A 17,420-nucleotide genomic window follows, 5' to 3' on the forward strand; every position below is an offset into this window, starting at 1 on the left:
CACGTTCGTGCATGTGCCGGTTAGTGGCATGATACAAAAGAGAAAAGTTTGGAACTGGACTTTTACTTGAATCATGGCTACAATGGATGCACTTGTCCACACGTGGTTAAGAAATCGCAATCATGTGGATGTGAGCGGCTCTGCGTGGCAAAGGCAGCAGATTCAGCGTTTAAAATTGCACACGCAGACAAGTTGATTGAGCATTTATTCCATAGCGTTGATATCAACAAGCTTCAGGTCTAGGACTGCTGATTATTTTGATCTTCCGTTAATCGTTTGTTTGTTTTGATGGAATTAATCTAATTTCCAAGGTCTCAAAATGATTAATCGATCAAATTATTTAGTATAGTCGATTAATCATTGCACCTCTATTAACTCATTCACTCCCAGCCTTTTTCACAGAAGCAATACCCTTCACTCCCGGCTGTTTTACAGGATTTTGACTGATTTTGCAAGGCTCACAGAATATTGTGTTCGATTGCTATAAAAACATGGAACCTACCAAAAGAAAGATTAGAGTCTCTTCTTTCATCAGGAAAAAAAAGTATATTTCTATCTGTTTCCATTTTTGCAGCAATTAGCATTATAACATAGCTAAGTTTCATCATTATTGACAAATCTATTTAAATATGTGAGTAATGAGCTTTTTTTCAACATGGCCCCTGGTTGATCTCTTTTGCTCTGCTGCCACCTGCTGGCCGTTTGTGTAATAACTACCATTTCTTCAACCGTTCTGTGCAGTTGAAAGGCTGCCTCAAAGCCTTCTGTATGCTCTAGTCTTAAAAAAACATATAAATACGTCTCTGGGACACTTAATAGATTTAAAATAGAACAGGAATGAGTTAAGGTCTTGTACTGTTCCACTCATTGTTCTAGTAGGATATCCAGTACATGCTCAAACGGCTTTGAATGAGAACAACTAGGGTGCATTAGAATAACTGTGTCCATTAAAAGTACTACTTTAGTCCTTCTTGTATGCAATTAAACCTTGTTAGTAAACCACTGTTCTAAACACTACTAGGCCCAATTAGTAGGTATTTGTCACACACTATTAGCCTCCTGGACCTTACTAATGGCATAAAATTGCCCACTCGTAGTTTTCACAAGTAAAATTCTACTATTAGCACTTTGATACTAGTAGATGTCCTTGTCAATTAGTGAACAGTTGGTCTCAATGCTAACATGTAGTTGTCCTACTAGTATGCCTAAGTTGTCCTACTAGTGTGTAGAAATATTATGCAGAATTGAAGACAGATGCTAAGTAAGGGAAAAAGAGCGTACTAGTATGCAATTACATGCTAATAGTGAGGCAAAATTGTGCACTAGTTGCCATGTGGACGCTATAAAAGCTAATGAAGCAATAAATGTTAAGTAGTAGAATTTCAAAATGTCCGTTGTAGCTTGTATTAGCCCTACTAGCATGCCCAATGTTTACCTACTAGTGAGGACATACTAGTACATGGACCATAAGCTGGATATCAGGGATGTTGACTAATGTTCGGACGGCTTGCCATACCTTCAGGCACGTCCTCTGTTACGATCCCGCTAAGTTCTAGTGTTATGACATGCGCGTGAGCTGAATTTAATTAAACAAATGCCTGCCTTTGCAAAGATAATAGTGCTCTTTTCTGGTTGACACTTTTTCGACAGCTGTAATCACATTTAATTGAAAGCTAAACAGTTCAACTGGCATAGCCGCTTGCTGAGCTAGCCAAAACAGTTTAACACCATCCGAGGCGAAACTGTGATATCATGTTGACAGCCAGTCAAAAGACTTTGTGCATGCAAGAAATATGAACCACCGTGTATTCATGGTTCGGCATTCGCAATTTTGCCTATTCCTTGAAAGCCATGTCTAATATAACAATATTGCTTCGGCGCCATCTGGTGGCATTTTTGGGGCAATGAAGGTGCTGGATTTAGTTAAGACATAGCCTTGTCTAGTAGGAAAAAAAGTGCTTTGCTGCCATCGTGTGGCATCTGTAAGTAATTACAAAGCTATTCTGATTGGTGCCAATTACTTATGAAAATATAGACGTCAAAAATTCATTTGAACTCATTTCTATTAGTTTAAAACATTTTCCTACTTTTGTTAACAAGAGTTTGAAAACCTAGATTTTTTTAATTGTACATTTAGAACAGATATAAAATTTGTGATTAATCGTGAGTTAACTAGTAAAATCATGCGATTAATTATGATTCCAAATTGTAATCGCCTGACGCCCCAAATTTTTAATGATGTTTTCTTCCTTTTTTTTTTATTCATTCATTGCCATTGACGGCTATAAACGTCAAAAGTTCATTTAAAACTATTTCTATTAGTTTAACATTTTTTCCACTTTTGCTAACAAGAGTATGAAAACCTAGAATTACTTTATTATACATTTAAAACAGATATAAAATTTGTGATTAATCATGAGTTAACTAGTGAAGTCATGCGATTAATTACAATTTAAAAAAAATCGCATTGTATATTATTCAACAATAAATACTCACGGCACGCAAACATTTAAATACAAAACCATTGTTCATTTAATGTTGAATAGGGATTTACTGAAAAGAAAAAGAAACACGCTTGTAAGATCTATTTAAAAGTCAAGAAAAATTGCAATTTCAGCATAGATTTCCTTGCCAAGCTCAAAAAGAACAAATCCATTTATCAAGAAACACGCCAGACACTTTATTTGCGTTCGTGGCCCTTGTAAAGTGATGCGGCCTTGAGTTTGACAGCTGTGCACTGCACAAGGGCTTTCTTTATGTGACATCACCACGGATGGGAGGAAAAGTATGATGGGAACCATAAATCACTGTCAGTTTGAAAATCGTCTGTTTAAATTACATACAGAACCTAACCATACACTTCTAGAGTGTAGGCATGTCGTGATTGCACCGGATAACTGCTGATGTGAAAAAAAAGCGCTCAAATTCTTAAATATTGGGGAGGGAGGGGCTAGGGACTGATTTCAAGGCCCAAGTGCGTCACTTGAGAGCCCCATTTTATCCATGACCCCCCCTCCCCCCCCCCAAAAAAAAAAGCAATTAGCAATTATCGTCAAACGTGCATAATGTATTAGGATACAGATATCTGAATTCCCTCTAAAGACTCTTTAAAATCCATAATGAGTGCTTTCCGCATCTGAAATCATTCTGTCATATTGACATGAAATGACAACATGAAGTGCATTACACCGTTTTCACATTGCTGACTAAAAAGACAGAGTGGCCTGAAACGTTCCCCGAAGCCACAAGTGCAGCCTTTGTGTTATTATATGTAACAATATCTCCGTCTGGAGATGAGTCACAAGCCAGTGGCGTGATTACGGCGGAGACGGGGGCCAAACTCGGGGTGAAAGGGTCAGCGCATTGTGTGTGGGCCTTGACATGTTTATGGTGCGCGCGCGTGTCCGGTGCGTGCGTGCGACTCGGCTTAGTCACAGGGCTAAACACAACAGCCCACACAACCGCATGCTCATCAGACTGTAAACAAGCAGCGCTACCAGCCCTGTTTATTTAAACCCAGGATGCCAGTGGGTACGAGGCCTGCGACGTCACACGTACGCTTGTGGTGACACGCCACGGCTGTGTTTCGCCCTCATCAGGAAAGAGTACAATAGATTGATAGACAGATGGATGATCTATTGCAGCAATTGACAACCACAAGCATCCGCCGTAAGTCAAAATGGCGGCCAACTGGGTGAAAGGAAGATGTCCGCTCAAAGGACTTTGGATCGTTGTGATTTGATTTGTGAGGATTATTTTGATGTCAAAATGTGATGAAATGTCGTTTGACTACTACAAACAATCTGCCTTGTTTGTAAGATAGTCACAGGCAGGTTTGTTTTCATCATGTAAAGGATACATTTGCGTTGCGTAAAAATGCCCGCATGTTCGAAATTGTCAATTGATGGATAGAAAACGATAGCAAGAGAGAACGATCATTGAAGAAAGCTAGAGCGAAGGATGGATGGATGAGCAGATGTGGAGGGAGATAAGGAGAGAGGGAGAGCGATAAACACAGAATAATGTAGCTAGATAGACATAGTGGATAGACAGATAACATAGATTGGGAGGGCGATAAATATATAGGTAGATAGGGAGAATGATAGAGCGACAAAGATGGTAGATAGAAAAAGAGATAGATAACATAGCTACATAGATAGCTTAGCTAGACGCTTAGCATAGCTAGATAGCGTAGCTTGATACATACAGTAGATAGCGAGGGCGATAAATATATGGGTAGATAGATAGATAGATAGATAGATAGATAGATAGATAGGGAAAGTGATAGAGCGACAAAGATGGATAGGTAGAAAAATAGATATATAACATAGCTACATAGATAGCTTAGCTAGATGCTTAGCATAGCAAGATAGCGTAGCTTGATACATACAGTAGATAGTGAGGGCGATAAATATATGGGTAAGTAGATAGATAGATAGATAGATAGACAGACAGGTATAGGTAGATAGGGAAAGTGATAGAGTGACAAAGATGGATAGAAAAACAGTAGATATACAGTATATATATATATATATATAGTGTATATACATACAGTAGATAGCGAGGGCGATAGCGAGGGCGATAAATATATGGGTAGATAGATAGATAGATAGATAGATAGGGAAAGTGATAGAGTGACAAAGATGGATAGGTAGAAAAATAGATATATATCATAGCTACATAGATAGCTAGATGCTTAGCATAGCAAGATAGCGTAGCTTGATACATACAGTAGATAGTGAGGGCGATAAATATATGGGTAAGTAGATAGATAGATAGATAGATAGATAGATAGATAGATAGATAGACAGACAGACAGGTATAGGTAGATAGGGAAAGTGATAGTGACAAAGATGGTTAGAAAAACAGATAGATAACATAGCTACATAGATAGCTTAGCTAGACGCTTAGCATAGCTAGATAGCGTAGCTTGATACATACAGTAGATAGCGAGGGCGATAAATATATGGGTAAGTAGATAGATAGATAGATGGATAGATAGATAGATAGGTGGATAGGGAAAGTGATAGAGCGACAAAGATGGATAGATAGAAAAAGAGATAGATAACATAGCTACATAGATAGCTTAGCTAGATGATTAGCATAGCTAGATAGCGTAGCTAGATACATACAGTAGATAGCGAGGGCGATGAATATATGGGTAATAGATAGATAGATAGATAGATAGATAGGGAAAGTGATAGAGCGACAAAGAGGGATAGGTAGAAAAATAGATATATAACATAGCTACATAGATAGCTTAGCTAGATGCTTAGCATAGCTAGATAGCGTAGCTAGATACATACAGTAAATAGTGAGGGCTTTAAATATATGGGTAGTAGATAGATAGATATGATTGATAAAATAGAAACATACATTTACATGTATTCATTTACAAAATAAAGATAGCTACGGTCCATAAAAAGACTTACAGATAGCCACATGAATTGCTGGCTGTCGTAATACAAGTAGATAGATGGAGCGAAAGCAATAAAGTACCTAACAAAATCTGTTTCCTCTCCTCTAGGAAGCAGTACAAGAGGGCCCTGGCCAGCGCCGTCACCATTCAGAAAAACTACCGCGCTCACTTCTGGAGGCGTAGTTTCCTGCGCCTGCGCTCGGCCTCCGTCGTCCTGCAGAAGCACCACCGCGGCCAGCTGGCCCGATCCCTCTGTCGGCAGCTCAGGGAGGAGGAGAAACGCAAGCGCCGGGAGGAAGAGGAGAGGAGGCGGCGCTTAGAGGAGGAAGAGGAGCGGAAGATGGAGGAGGAGAGGAGAAAGAAGGAGGAGGAGGAGGAGAGACGGAGGCTGCTGGACGAGGAGCTGAAGAGGAAAGCCGAGGAGGAGTTGAGGCTCATGAAGGAGAAAGAGGAGGAGCAGAAAAAGGCTGCAAACGGGGACGTCAAAAGGTAATCAACCCCCCAATTCTTACAGGGAGACTTTTCAGAGCTACCTGAGGTCAAAAAACGCAGTATAGAGGAATATAAATGCAGATAAAACAATTTGGATTATTTTCTTCTTAACTCTTTGACTGCCAAAAACGTTAAATAACGTTTAGTAAAATCCTATGGAGGAGTGCCAAAGACGTTAAAAGACGTTTGTTTCAAAACAGAGGTGAAACTAACCATTTTCTATTGTTGATTACTGAAAAACGGAATAAGGTAGAAACAAACTTTTTTTTCTGATGAAAGATGAGAGTCCAATCTTTCATTTGGTAGTATGTGTGTTTCCATAGTCCAAACACATAATTTTCTATGGACCTTGAAAGATCAGTCAAAATGCTTAAAATCGGCTGGCACTGGGGACAACCCGTTTCTGAAAACATCTGGCAGTCAAAGAGTTAATGCAATTGGCAAGGTATCAGAAGATCAAAACTCTGTACCAGCAGATACTCCAAATCAAGTGACAGACTGACAATTTTCTTTCTCTGTGGACGAATGCGTGTCTGGACTGCCCATAGTTGAGTATCTGAGTAACACACGTGTTTTTACATTTGTCCTCAGGAGCTCGCTGCTGCTGAATGGCGCTTGCCAGAAGGTGAGAACATTAAAACAATGGTTCGATGCTGTCTTGTAGTTTTTAATGAAGTGCTAGTGGCCGGGGCAGTCATCCGACAGATGGCATCGTGCTGAAAAAAAAGAAGAAGCTTGAAACAAACAAACAAATAACCCTTCTAAAAAACAAGTGTGACTGGGCAAAAACTCTTTTTTTTTTTTTTTTTGAGGCCGAATAAATTGTACCTAGCAGCAAGAAGCCGTGCCAGCTTGTTACGTGACCTTCTGAGCAATTCTGCTGATTTATGTGGCTGCTCCTGCAAGCCAGCGAAAAATAATTTAGTTGCCTAGTTTTAGAATGAATCCCATCGACCAGTGATTCTCAACCACCGTACCACAGGAAATGATCCAATTTCACTGAATTAGTTTAAGAAATATACATTAATGACAAATCATGTATCCGTTTTCGTCTATATCCTAATGACGGGTAAAACAATAAAAATGCTCTCTTACTGCGCAAATCTTTATTTCAGTACTTTTCGGGACATTTTTGTTTGATGGTGTGCCATGAGACTTTTTCTCGTGTAAAATATGTGCCTTGGCTCAATAACGGTTGGCATACGCTGACACAGAACATTAGTCATCTGTGCAGTTTAATACTTCATAAAAGGGAAATTGCAATTTAAAAAGCATATGTGGGAGTAATGTATCTTTAGTATGTAGCCTACTTAATGCTCCTTTTTCACTTTCTATTTACTATTTATGCATTTCCAAGGGTAGTGACCACCCCAGGTCACTAATTGGTCGTACATATTTATGCTCCACCGTCTTTACTTAGCTGTATAAACTTAAAAGTTCCATACAATTGAACTGTAGCCAGGCAGTGATTCTTTCTCGTACCACTAGAGGGAGGCTGCGTACCACTAATGATATCCGTATCACACTGTCTAAGCATTTATACATTTTTTATGTTTTTTTTTTTTTAATGCTAGAGCAGGGGTGGCCAAGTTCGGTCCTCAAGAGCCACTATCCAGCCTGTTTTCCATATTTCTCTCCACTAACACACCTGATTCATGATCGGGATCGTTATCAGGCTTCTGCAAAGCGTACCTGATGAGCTGATCATTAAATTCACCTGCGCTGAAGGAGGGAGACATGGAAAACAGGCAGGATAGGGGCTCTCGAGGACCCAACTTGGCCACCCCTTTGCTAGAGCACACAGAAGGCTTTAATGCAGCCTCTGAACTGAAGAGAACGTTTGAAGCAATGTTAGTTATCACAAAAACGACCAGCAGGTGACAGCAGAGTATAAGAGATCAACCCACTGTTTTAAACAGATTTGTGAATAATGATGAAACAGCTATATTCTAATGCTAATAGCTGCAAAATGGAAACAAATATATTTTTTTTTTTTCCTGATGAAAGAAGAGACTTTTTTTTGTGGTAGGTTCCATGTTTTTATAGCTATAGACCACAATATTCTGTGGGCCGTGCAAAATCAGTCAAAATCCAGGAAAACAGCCGGGAGCGAAGGGGGTTGCTTCAGTGAAAATGGCTGGGAGTGAATGAGTTAATAAAAACATTGTGAACTATGCATTGTCATCTGTTGAACCTTTTTTTTTTTTTTTTTACAAATTATAAAAAAAAGTTCCGAGTTGCAACCTTTTGATAAAAAATCGATGACAAAAGTCAAGACAAAAACGATAATAGTTTTGTGAATCTGGAAGTGATTAAATGTGAAATACGGTTTTGGATTGGCCACGATTCGGTTTTAGTCAAACTTTCAGCAACAAAAAAAAACAAGGTTCCATTGTAGAAACATGAAACTCATTATTGTCGCCGCCATCGATGACGTCATCTATCATGATCTTGCCTACAGACGACGCTGTCTCAGACCGTGTCTTACAACCACACCACCGATGAGGAGAGCCGTCAGATGGAGGAGATCCTGCGGCTGGAGAGAGAAATCGAACGCCTACAGAGGCAGCAGGAGGACGGCGTGTCTCTTGTAGGCGAGATCTCCCGCGAGGACCTGCGCCAGATGCGGGAAGCGGAGATCTATCGACTGGAGAAGGAAGCCTCCCGCGTGGCCACGGAATTCCTGGAGCTTTTGGACTTCGGCGCTTTGGAGCCGTCGCTGTCCAGCGAGGAGAACCTCCACGACCCGACCGAATCCACTGCTCCTCTGGCCGAGGAGGAGGTGGACGAGGGTTTCCACGCAGAGGACGAGTGCGTTCCTCTACCGGACTTGCCCCCACCGGCTCCAGTTCCCCTGGACAAGGACGTATTCCAAAGTCTCCCCCCTCCTCCGCCGGCTTTTTCAGAGGGACTCTTAGTCAGCCCTCCTTCGGCTTCCCCTTCCAACGGACTCGATCAAATCACGGACTCCCAAATTCCCTGCTCTGCTCCTCCTGCGGTCACCAACGACAAGGGTTCACGCTTGGAGCCCCTGGGCCAGCAGGCGTCCTGCTCCAACCTGGCCGACGGCGAGTCGGACTACGACAAGGAGGAGTTTGAGGAGGCTCGCGGGAGCTCGGGTGTGAGCATCAATGACGGCCACATCACGGATGAGGAGGTGCTACGCAAATCGTCCTGCACCCACAACAGCCTGGACTCCTACAAAGGCAGCTCGGACTCGGTGAGAACAGCAAATTCTGCAAATAGGAGGCTTCAAGTTTCAATTTATTTCCACACCAGTTGAACTTCACTTTAAAACTAACATAACACAAAGAGAAATACACAAATATTTAAAACAACCACATCATTCATTTTCAATATCTTCTAAAGGGGAAGACATCCCCCGCAAAAATTTTTGCCATTAATTTCTATGCAGCCCCACTTGTCCAATAGTCTAACGTTGGTTAATATCGCGTTTGTGGAAAATGAGTTAAGCAGCAAAATCTAGCTGTTTTTTATCCATCTCAGGGGGCGGCCATTTTGCCATTTGCTGTCAACTGAAGATGACCTCACAGTTGCTCAGGGCTCAGGCAACGACCAATCATAGCTCACCTGTTTTCTGAAGCTGAGCTGTGATTGGTTGTGACCTGAGACCCAATCAACTGTGATGTCATCTTCAGTCGTCAGCAAGTGGCAAAATGGCCGCCTTCTGATATTGATTTTTTTTTTTTTTAACTGCAGGATTTTTTGCTCAACTCATATTCCACAAATATAATATTAATCAGAATGTCACGTTTAGACTAGTGACGTCACATTTAACATATTGTCAAGGAATGTTTCACGTTGACGTCCCGTTTAACTTGTATATTATATATACATAAATATATATGACATAAAAGTATTCTTTGGTGCCAAGGAGCTTATGTTGAAACGAAGATAGGAGCTTTGCCACCATAATGTGACATTTGTCAGTAATTTTGAGTTGAGAGGCGGCGTTAATTACTCGCAAATTATAAGAGCAACATTCACACTATGGCAACTCCAGTCCAAGTAAATACAGTCAAATGTGCTATCCTTAGAATTGACTGTGAAAAATGGCGGTAGTGAGTTGCTGATACACGCCTTAAAAGTTCTCTTTTGCTGTCAAATCAAAACGTGTCAACAGGAGGAGAGCCTTTTGTGCTCGGCATGAGTGGGAAAAACAAGTTATTTTTGGCACAGAACTTGCAGGTGCACAGATCTATTCACAGTTTCTTGTGCACATGCCAAAAAAAAAAGTCAAAAGGCGAACAAAGGGTAAAAAAAAAAAAGCATCTGTGGTCTTTTGTTGCAGTTCATCGACAGCGACGACGACAACGACGGCTACGTGGACACGGACGAGGAGTTTTCCAACGGCAGGCTGCATCTGCTGAATGGCGCCGGGCCTCCCTACTTCCACGGCTACCTCTACATGAAGAGTTAGTGGTGTTACAAAATGCTTTTTTTCTACTGAAATCTTACATCAGAACCGACAATAAAAGAATAAATGATTTAAAAAAAAAAAAGTTATTTACCACAATAAAAATAAAAAGGAGAAGTGTTTGCAACTGTAATACAGCGACCAGATCAGCTAACAAATAGCTAGCTTCTATTTCTTCTTTGTGATTTCCGGCAACCCTGAGGCACTCTGCCGCCTCTCATAGGTCAGTCTTGGTATTACACCAGATTGCTGCGTTTCATGTAGCATTTTTTTTTACTTGTCATGTTAGTTATGAGAAAATGTAAAAAATTCAGAAAAGTGATCCATTTAAAAAGAAAAAAAAAGTCGACCTCACTTCCCCATTCTGTGTCAGGGTCTTTTATACAGAATGGTTCCAATAAGCAGTACGGAATTTATATTTTTTCATTTCAAGCTGAAATTGCGTTACACCTCACAAACATTTCATCCATCCATCTTCTATCGCACTTGTCCTCAATAGCAGGGTTCAAACATTTCCTTCTTCCATTTCCAGGTGGCCTCATGATCCCATGGCGTCGCCGCTGGTGCGTGCTAAAAGACGAGACCTTCATGTGGTTCCGGGCCAAGCAGGACTCGGTCAAGTCGGGTTGGCTTTACAAGAAAGGTGGCGGAATGTCCACGCTGTCGCGCCGAAACTGGAAGATGCGCTGGTTCGTCTTGCGGGACTCCAAGCTCATGTACTTTGAAAATGACAGCGAGGAGAAGCTCAAAGGGACCATTGACGTGCGCACGGCTAAGTAAGTCTTCCGTAATGCTATTTTTAGATTGAATGTTGCTATTTGAGGACTCACGTTGAGTAAAACAGACCGAACTTGATGGTTGTTTATCTACAGGGAGATCGTGGACAATCATGAGAAGGAAAATGCACTCAACATTGTCACTGAGGAGAGGACGTATCACATCTACGCAGAATCTCCAGAAGATGCCAGGTACGGCGCAGTACATTAAACCGTGGGTTCGATTCTGATTTAATATCCATACAGTGAATCGTTTTTAATTAATCTGTCAGTTAATCGGTTATCAGAATTTTATTCCGCCAAATTTCGGATTTGGCATCAGCCTCAAAAAATCCATCGCGTCTTTACCTCCTGATTCAAGTAATGTATGGAAATAAATCTCCTCCTTGAACTGTTCTGACATTTTCCCTCTGCTTTACTTTCCTGAACTCCTCGTGGTCCATTCAGTGGTTGGTTCAGCGTGCTGAGTCGGGTCCACAGCGCCAATCCGGAGCAGCTCATGGAGATGCACAATGAACAGGCCAACCCAAAGAATGCTGTGGTTAGTTGTCTTCGAACCCCCGACCCCGCATTTGCTCTCCTAACCGGGCCCCAACTTCAGCCCCACTTCTAACCAATAATAATGAAACGCCAATGAAACATGATCAGGAAATTCATAGTCATTTGCTTTGCAGTTAACCCTCCATTAGACAAGGAACTTTTTGTGTTGAATCTTAAATTCATTCATAGAGATCACATTATTTTATTTATATGCGTTACCATTGCCATGCATGGTTGTATTGACCTTCCTTCTGTCTGTCCAGGGCACGCTAGATGTCGGTTTGATTGATTCGGTTTGTGCGTCAGACAACCCTGACAGGTAAGCATGGTTCGGAAATTGTAATCTGGGTGTGACAGATGTAATATATTTCCTCATATTGTGGTCACGGACATTAACTCATTTGCTCCCAAAAAACGTATAAATATGTTCTATTTTATTTTAAGCATTCCAAAGACGTAATTATACGTTTAAAAAAAATAAATAAAACATTTTTAATGCTAGAGCATACAGAAGGTTTTGATGCAACCTCTCAATTGCAGAGCGCAGTTGAAGAAATGATAGTTATTGCCAAAACTCAATTTTTTAGTTCGGTTTTTAGTACTTTATAGAGACTGGGCAAATAGAAAAATCATCATATAAATTGATGTCATTATAAATGCAGTGGGGAAAAAAATCCCAATATTTTTTAAACTTTTTAAATTTTTGTAAGAATTTTTTTGTGTTTTTTTATTTTATTTTATTTTATTTTTTTAATTAATAAGCCCCATTTTCTGCAGACTGCGGTGGTTTATCAGCATTTCTTGAATATTTTTTCTGGTTAAAAAAAAAATATATATATATATATATTTTCCTCTCAATACACTTCAATGGGCATCAATTATCCATGGATTTTCGCCTTTCACGTGCCATCCACTGAAAATAAATGTTTGCGTACTGATTACTGCATATAATAAAGCGATGTGTTGCCATTTCTAGGCCAAACTCATTTGTGATCATCACCGCCAACCGGGTGATCCACTGCAACACGGACACGCCCGAGGAGATGCACCACTGGATCGGCCTGCTGCAGAAATCCAAGGGAGACTCCAGAGGGGATGGACAGGAGTTTATAGTCAGAGGTAAGACACACTATATGTATATACATCATCAATTATAACATGAAAAACTGTAATGTCATATTTTTCTTCCTGTAGGCTGGCTGCAAAAAGAGATGAAGTCGGGGGTTAAAAGCACGTCTCTAAAGCTGAAGAAGCGTTGGTTCGTCCTCACCACCAACTCCTTGGACTACTACAAGTCACCCGAGCGTAGTGCCTCCAAATTGGGAACTCTGGTCCTCAATAGTCTGTGTTCTGTGGTCCAACCGGACGAAAAGGTCTTCAAGGACACTGGTTAGTAAATTCAAAAAAAAATGCTAGGGGTGTGAATTGCCTAGTACCTGGCGATTCAATCCGTATCACGATTCTTAGGTCACGATTCGATTCAATACAGATTAATCACGATACGAATCTGTAAGTCGATTATTGCGATTTTTTTTTTTTTACTCAAATTTTTGAAAATACTAATGAGTAGTGATAGACAAATGAAGCTTCATGAAGCACTTGTGATATATTTTTTACTCTTCTAGATGACACTCTTGGTTTAAAGGTGCTAGCGAGCTAGCTAAACAGCTAACTAGATAGACAGACAGACAGACAAATGAAGCTTCATGAAGCATTTGTGATATTTTTTTTACTCTTCTAGATGACACTCTTGGTTTAAAGGTGCTAGCTAGCTAGCTAAACAGCTAACTAGATAGACAGACAGACAGACAAATGAAGCTTCATGAAGCATTTGTGATATTTTTTTTACTCTTCTAGATGACACTCTTGGTTTAAAGGTGCTAGCTAGCTAGCTAAACAGCTAACTAGATAGACAGACAGACAGACAAATGAAGCTTCATGAAGCATTTGTGATATATTTTTTTACTCTAGATGACACTCTTGGTTTAAAGGTGCTAGCTAGCTAGCTAAACAGCTAACTAGATAGACAGACAGACAGACAGACAGACAAATGAAGCTTCATGAAGCATTTGTGATATTTTTTTTTACTCTAGATGACACTCTTGGTTTAAAGGTGCTAGCTAGCTAGCTAAACAGCTAACTAGATAGACAGACAGACAGACAGACAGACAGACAAATGAAGCTTCATGAAGCACTTGTGATATTTTTTTTACTCTTCTAGATGACACTCTTGGTTTAAAGGTGCTAGCTAGCTAGCTAAACAGCTAACTAGATAGACAGACAGACAGACAAATGAAGCTTCATGAAGCATTTGTGATATTTTTTTTACTCTTCTAGATGACACTCTTGGTTTAAAGGTGCTAGCTAGCTAGCTAAACAGCTAACTAGATAGACAGACAGACAAATGAAGCTTTATGAAGCACTTGTGATATTTTTTGACACCTTTTGCTGGCACTCTTGGTTTAAAGATGCCAGCGAGCTAGCTAGCTAAACTAACCAGACAGACAGACAAAGCTTCATGAAGCATTTGTAATATTTTTTAACTCTTGGTTTAAAGATGCCGTGGGAATGTAATACATTTTCATCTCCATTATCTTTAAACCAAGAGCAGCATCTATAGGAGTAAAAAAAAAAAAAATGCAAGTGCATCATGAAGGTTCATGAAGCTTCATTTTCCCATCACTACTAATGTACACTGTGAGATATATCTGAAACTTCAGTCTTATAACTGTGAGCCACTGTTTATAACCAACAGATTGCAATCTGTTTCAGGTTTGAAAAAAATTGCAATAAAATATTATGGCTTTAATGTTGATGTTTTGTTAAATATTTCCATTTAAAAAAAATTGAGGTCTAACATCGATTAGAATCGAGAAATTTAGAAAACACCCCTAAAAAATGCAAAAAATGCAATTTGCGTATAAACACAAGTCCATGTGCTAATCAATTGTGAACTATCTCCCTTCCTATCTTAGGCTACTGGAGCATCATCATCCACGGACGCAAACACTCTTACCGCCTGTACACCAAAATGCTCAACGAAGCCATGCGGTGGACAAACGCCATGCAGGGAGCCATTGACAGCAAAGTGCCCATCGAAACGCCGACACAGCAACTCATTAGGGACATCAAGGTAGACTTTTTGTGCCTCGGCGTTCAGGGCGACACTAACACGTTACAGTTGCGCAACAATAATATACTTGAAACAACTTTTTTCAGTCATGCAAGTCTGTGGCAGGGACACAGTGTGTAGTAAAGTGAGGTACTCACTCACTCATTATGCGTGTTGTGAAAACGCTTTGTTTGCTTCTGGCCATCTTACTGGATGTACTGCGGTGACGTGTGTACCGTTTCCGACTTTGACGCCGTGCTGGAAATACAGAAGCGCTGTTTTTCCTGTTTCTTAGGAGAGCAGTTTGAACGTGGAGGCGGTGGAGCAGACGTACTGGAGGAACCCCATCTTGAGATACACCCAGCATCCTTTGCACTCCCCACTCCTACCTTTGCCTTACGGAGATGTCAGCATCCACTGTGAGTTGCTGACCGTTTGATACGGCTTTTTTTTTTGTGTGGCTATACCGCATCCATTTGTTAAGTATTTCGCATTCTTAAATAGATCAATAGATCCTCCTTATGCCAAAATCAATACCTTTTAGGGCTGAATGATTTTAAAAGTATTTTTACTCAGTCAGTGTTATGATTGGGATTTAGTATGCAGTTACTTTTATGCATGCTTTTAGTTCATTTTTAATGTATTTTTTTTTGAATAAAGACAAGTAATAAATGATTTTTTATTACAATAAACAATGCCATATTTATTGCACATAAATGTTTTGATCTTATAGGTTAGGCTTAACTAAAAATAAAGGGCATTAGAATATAGCTAAGTTTCATCATTATTCATAAATCTATTTAGAAATGTGAGTAATGAGCTTTTTTTCAACATGGCCCTGGTTGATCTCTTATACTCTGCTGCCACATACTGGCCGTTTTTTTTTTTTTAAATAATTACCATTTCTTCAACCGTTCTTTGCAGTTGAGAGTCTGCATCAAAGCCTTCTGTATGATCTAGCATTAAAAAAAAACATAAATACGTCTTTGGGACACTCAAAACATTTAAAATAGAACGTATTTATACGTTTTTTGGGAGCGAATGAGTTAACTAAAATGCATCAAGACTTTCAACCTTGAGGCAACATAACACTATATTAAAATAAAACATGGGGACAGACCAGTATCAATTTGTAAAAAATAATAATAATAATAATTTAATAATAATTGTATGTATGTTGGTTGAGGGATCCTACCTGTTGATCTCCAATTCGAATCTCCATCTGTCGCTTCCAGTGCAAAAGGAGAAGGGTTACACCAGCCTGCAAGACGAAGCCGTGAAGATCTTCAACTCCCTGCAAGAGATGGAGGCCGTTTCTGACCCCGTGCCCATCATCCAGGGGATCCTGCAGACGTGTCAGGACTTGCGGACGCTCAGAGACGAGGTCTACTGTCAGCTGATCAAACAGACCAATCACGTCCCGCACCCCAACAGCCCCTCCAACCGCGCCCACTGGCACCTCCTCACCTGCATGAGCTGCACCTTCCTGCCCAGCCGCGGCATCCTGCGCTACCTCAAGTTTCACCTCAAACGGTGCGACACACACTTCGGGACGTTTTTATCGCACATGCCAGAAACCACTTCTGCTACTTTGCTTGAGAGCAGAGGAAATTGTAAGCTGGAAAAAAACAGCACAATATTTACAGTGGTTATAAAAAGTATACACACCCCTGTTCAAATTCAGTTTTTTTTAAATCATTTCCACTCATTTAGCCATTTTCGGCAGTAAAAAGTTAATATTTGGTCTAGAATTAAGTTGATAACTTCATTATTTTTCATTTTTATCTTTAAAAACACATTTTTGCAGATTTTTTTCGACTGAAAAGGACATCAAAGGTGCTCAGGAAACAAATAACGACCAATCACGGCTGTTTTCTGTGTTTGGTCATGTGACATTAGCAAACTGAGCCATGATTGGTTCTCACCTGTTTCCTGAGCATGTGTGATGTCATCATCTTCAGTCGACAGCAAGCGGCAACATGTTTTTAACTCATTCACTCGCAGCCATGTTCACTGAAGCAACCCCCTTTGCTCCTGGCTGTTTTACTGGATTTTGACAGATTTTGCAAGGCCCACAGAATATTGTGTTCTATTGCTATGAAAACATGGAACCTACCAAAAGAAAGATGAGAGTATCTTCTTTCATCAGGAAAAAAAAGTATATTTCTATCTGTTTCCATTTTTGCAGCAGTTAGCATTATAACATAGCTAAGTTTCATCATTATTGACAAATCTATTTTAAAATGTGAGTAATGAGCTTTTTTTCAACATGGCCCCTGGTTGATCTCTTTTGCTCTGCTGCCACCTGCTGGCCGTTTTTTTTAATAACTACTATTTATTCTACCATTCTTTCAGTTGAGTGGCTGCAAAGCCCTCTGTATGCTCTAGCATTAAAAAAAATAATTAATTTAAAAAACGTATAAATACGTCTTTGGGACACTTGCAACATTTAAAATAGAACGTATTTATATGTTTTTGGGAGCAAATGAGTTAATTGTACCGGTACATGAAACAGTAGGCAAAATATTATCTTCTTACTGCTGAAAATGGCGAGATGAGTTAAATATCCCACTTAAAAAAAAAAAAAACACCTGCCGCCATTTCAACTACTTCTGATTAACCCCAAATAAAGTTCAGATGCTC

At 40.0% G+C, this 17,420-nt stretch overlaps 1 protein-coding gene across 2 annotated transcripts in view; it reads left to right on the plus strand.

The window, feature by feature from the left end:
* The window catches only part of myo10l3 (myosin X, like 3), a 71,210-nt gene that overhangs the window by 49,167 nt on the left and 4,623 nt on the right, over positions 1-17,420 (plus strand). For both annotated transcript variants that reach the window (XM_077579913.1, XM_077579914.1), the window contains 13 exons: positions 5,528-5,908; positions 6,503-6,536; positions 8,373-9,131; positions 10,224-10,347; positions 10,882-11,125; positions 11,222-11,317; positions 11,573-11,666; positions 11,929-11,984; positions 12,642-12,784; positions 12,860-13,054; positions 14,641-14,798; positions 15,073-15,196; positions 16,013-16,310. In XM_077579913.1, the coding sequence (XP_077436039.1) occupies positions 5,528-5,908; positions 6,503-6,536; positions 8,373-9,131; positions 10,224-10,347; positions 10,882-11,125; positions 11,222-11,317; positions 11,573-11,666; positions 11,929-11,984; positions 12,642-12,784; positions 12,860-13,054; positions 14,641-14,798; positions 15,073-15,196; positions 16,013-16,310 (2,706 nt within the window). The remainder of the gene's footprint in view (positions 1-5,527; positions 5,909-6,502; positions 6,537-8,372; positions 9,132-10,223; positions 10,348-10,881; positions 11,126-11,221; positions 11,318-11,572; positions 11,667-11,928; positions 11,985-12,641; positions 12,785-12,859; positions 13,055-14,640; positions 14,799-15,072; positions 15,197-16,012; positions 16,311-17,420) is intronic.

Source organism: Vanacampus margaritifer, chromosome 11, assembly GCF_051991255.1.
Source record: "Vanacampus margaritifer isolate UIUO_Vmar chromosome 11, RoL_Vmar_1.0, whole genome shotgun sequence".
NCBI classification, from domain to species: domain Eukaryota; kingdom Metazoa; phylum Chordata; class Actinopteri; order Syngnathiformes; family Syngnathidae; genus Vanacampus; species Vanacampus margaritifer.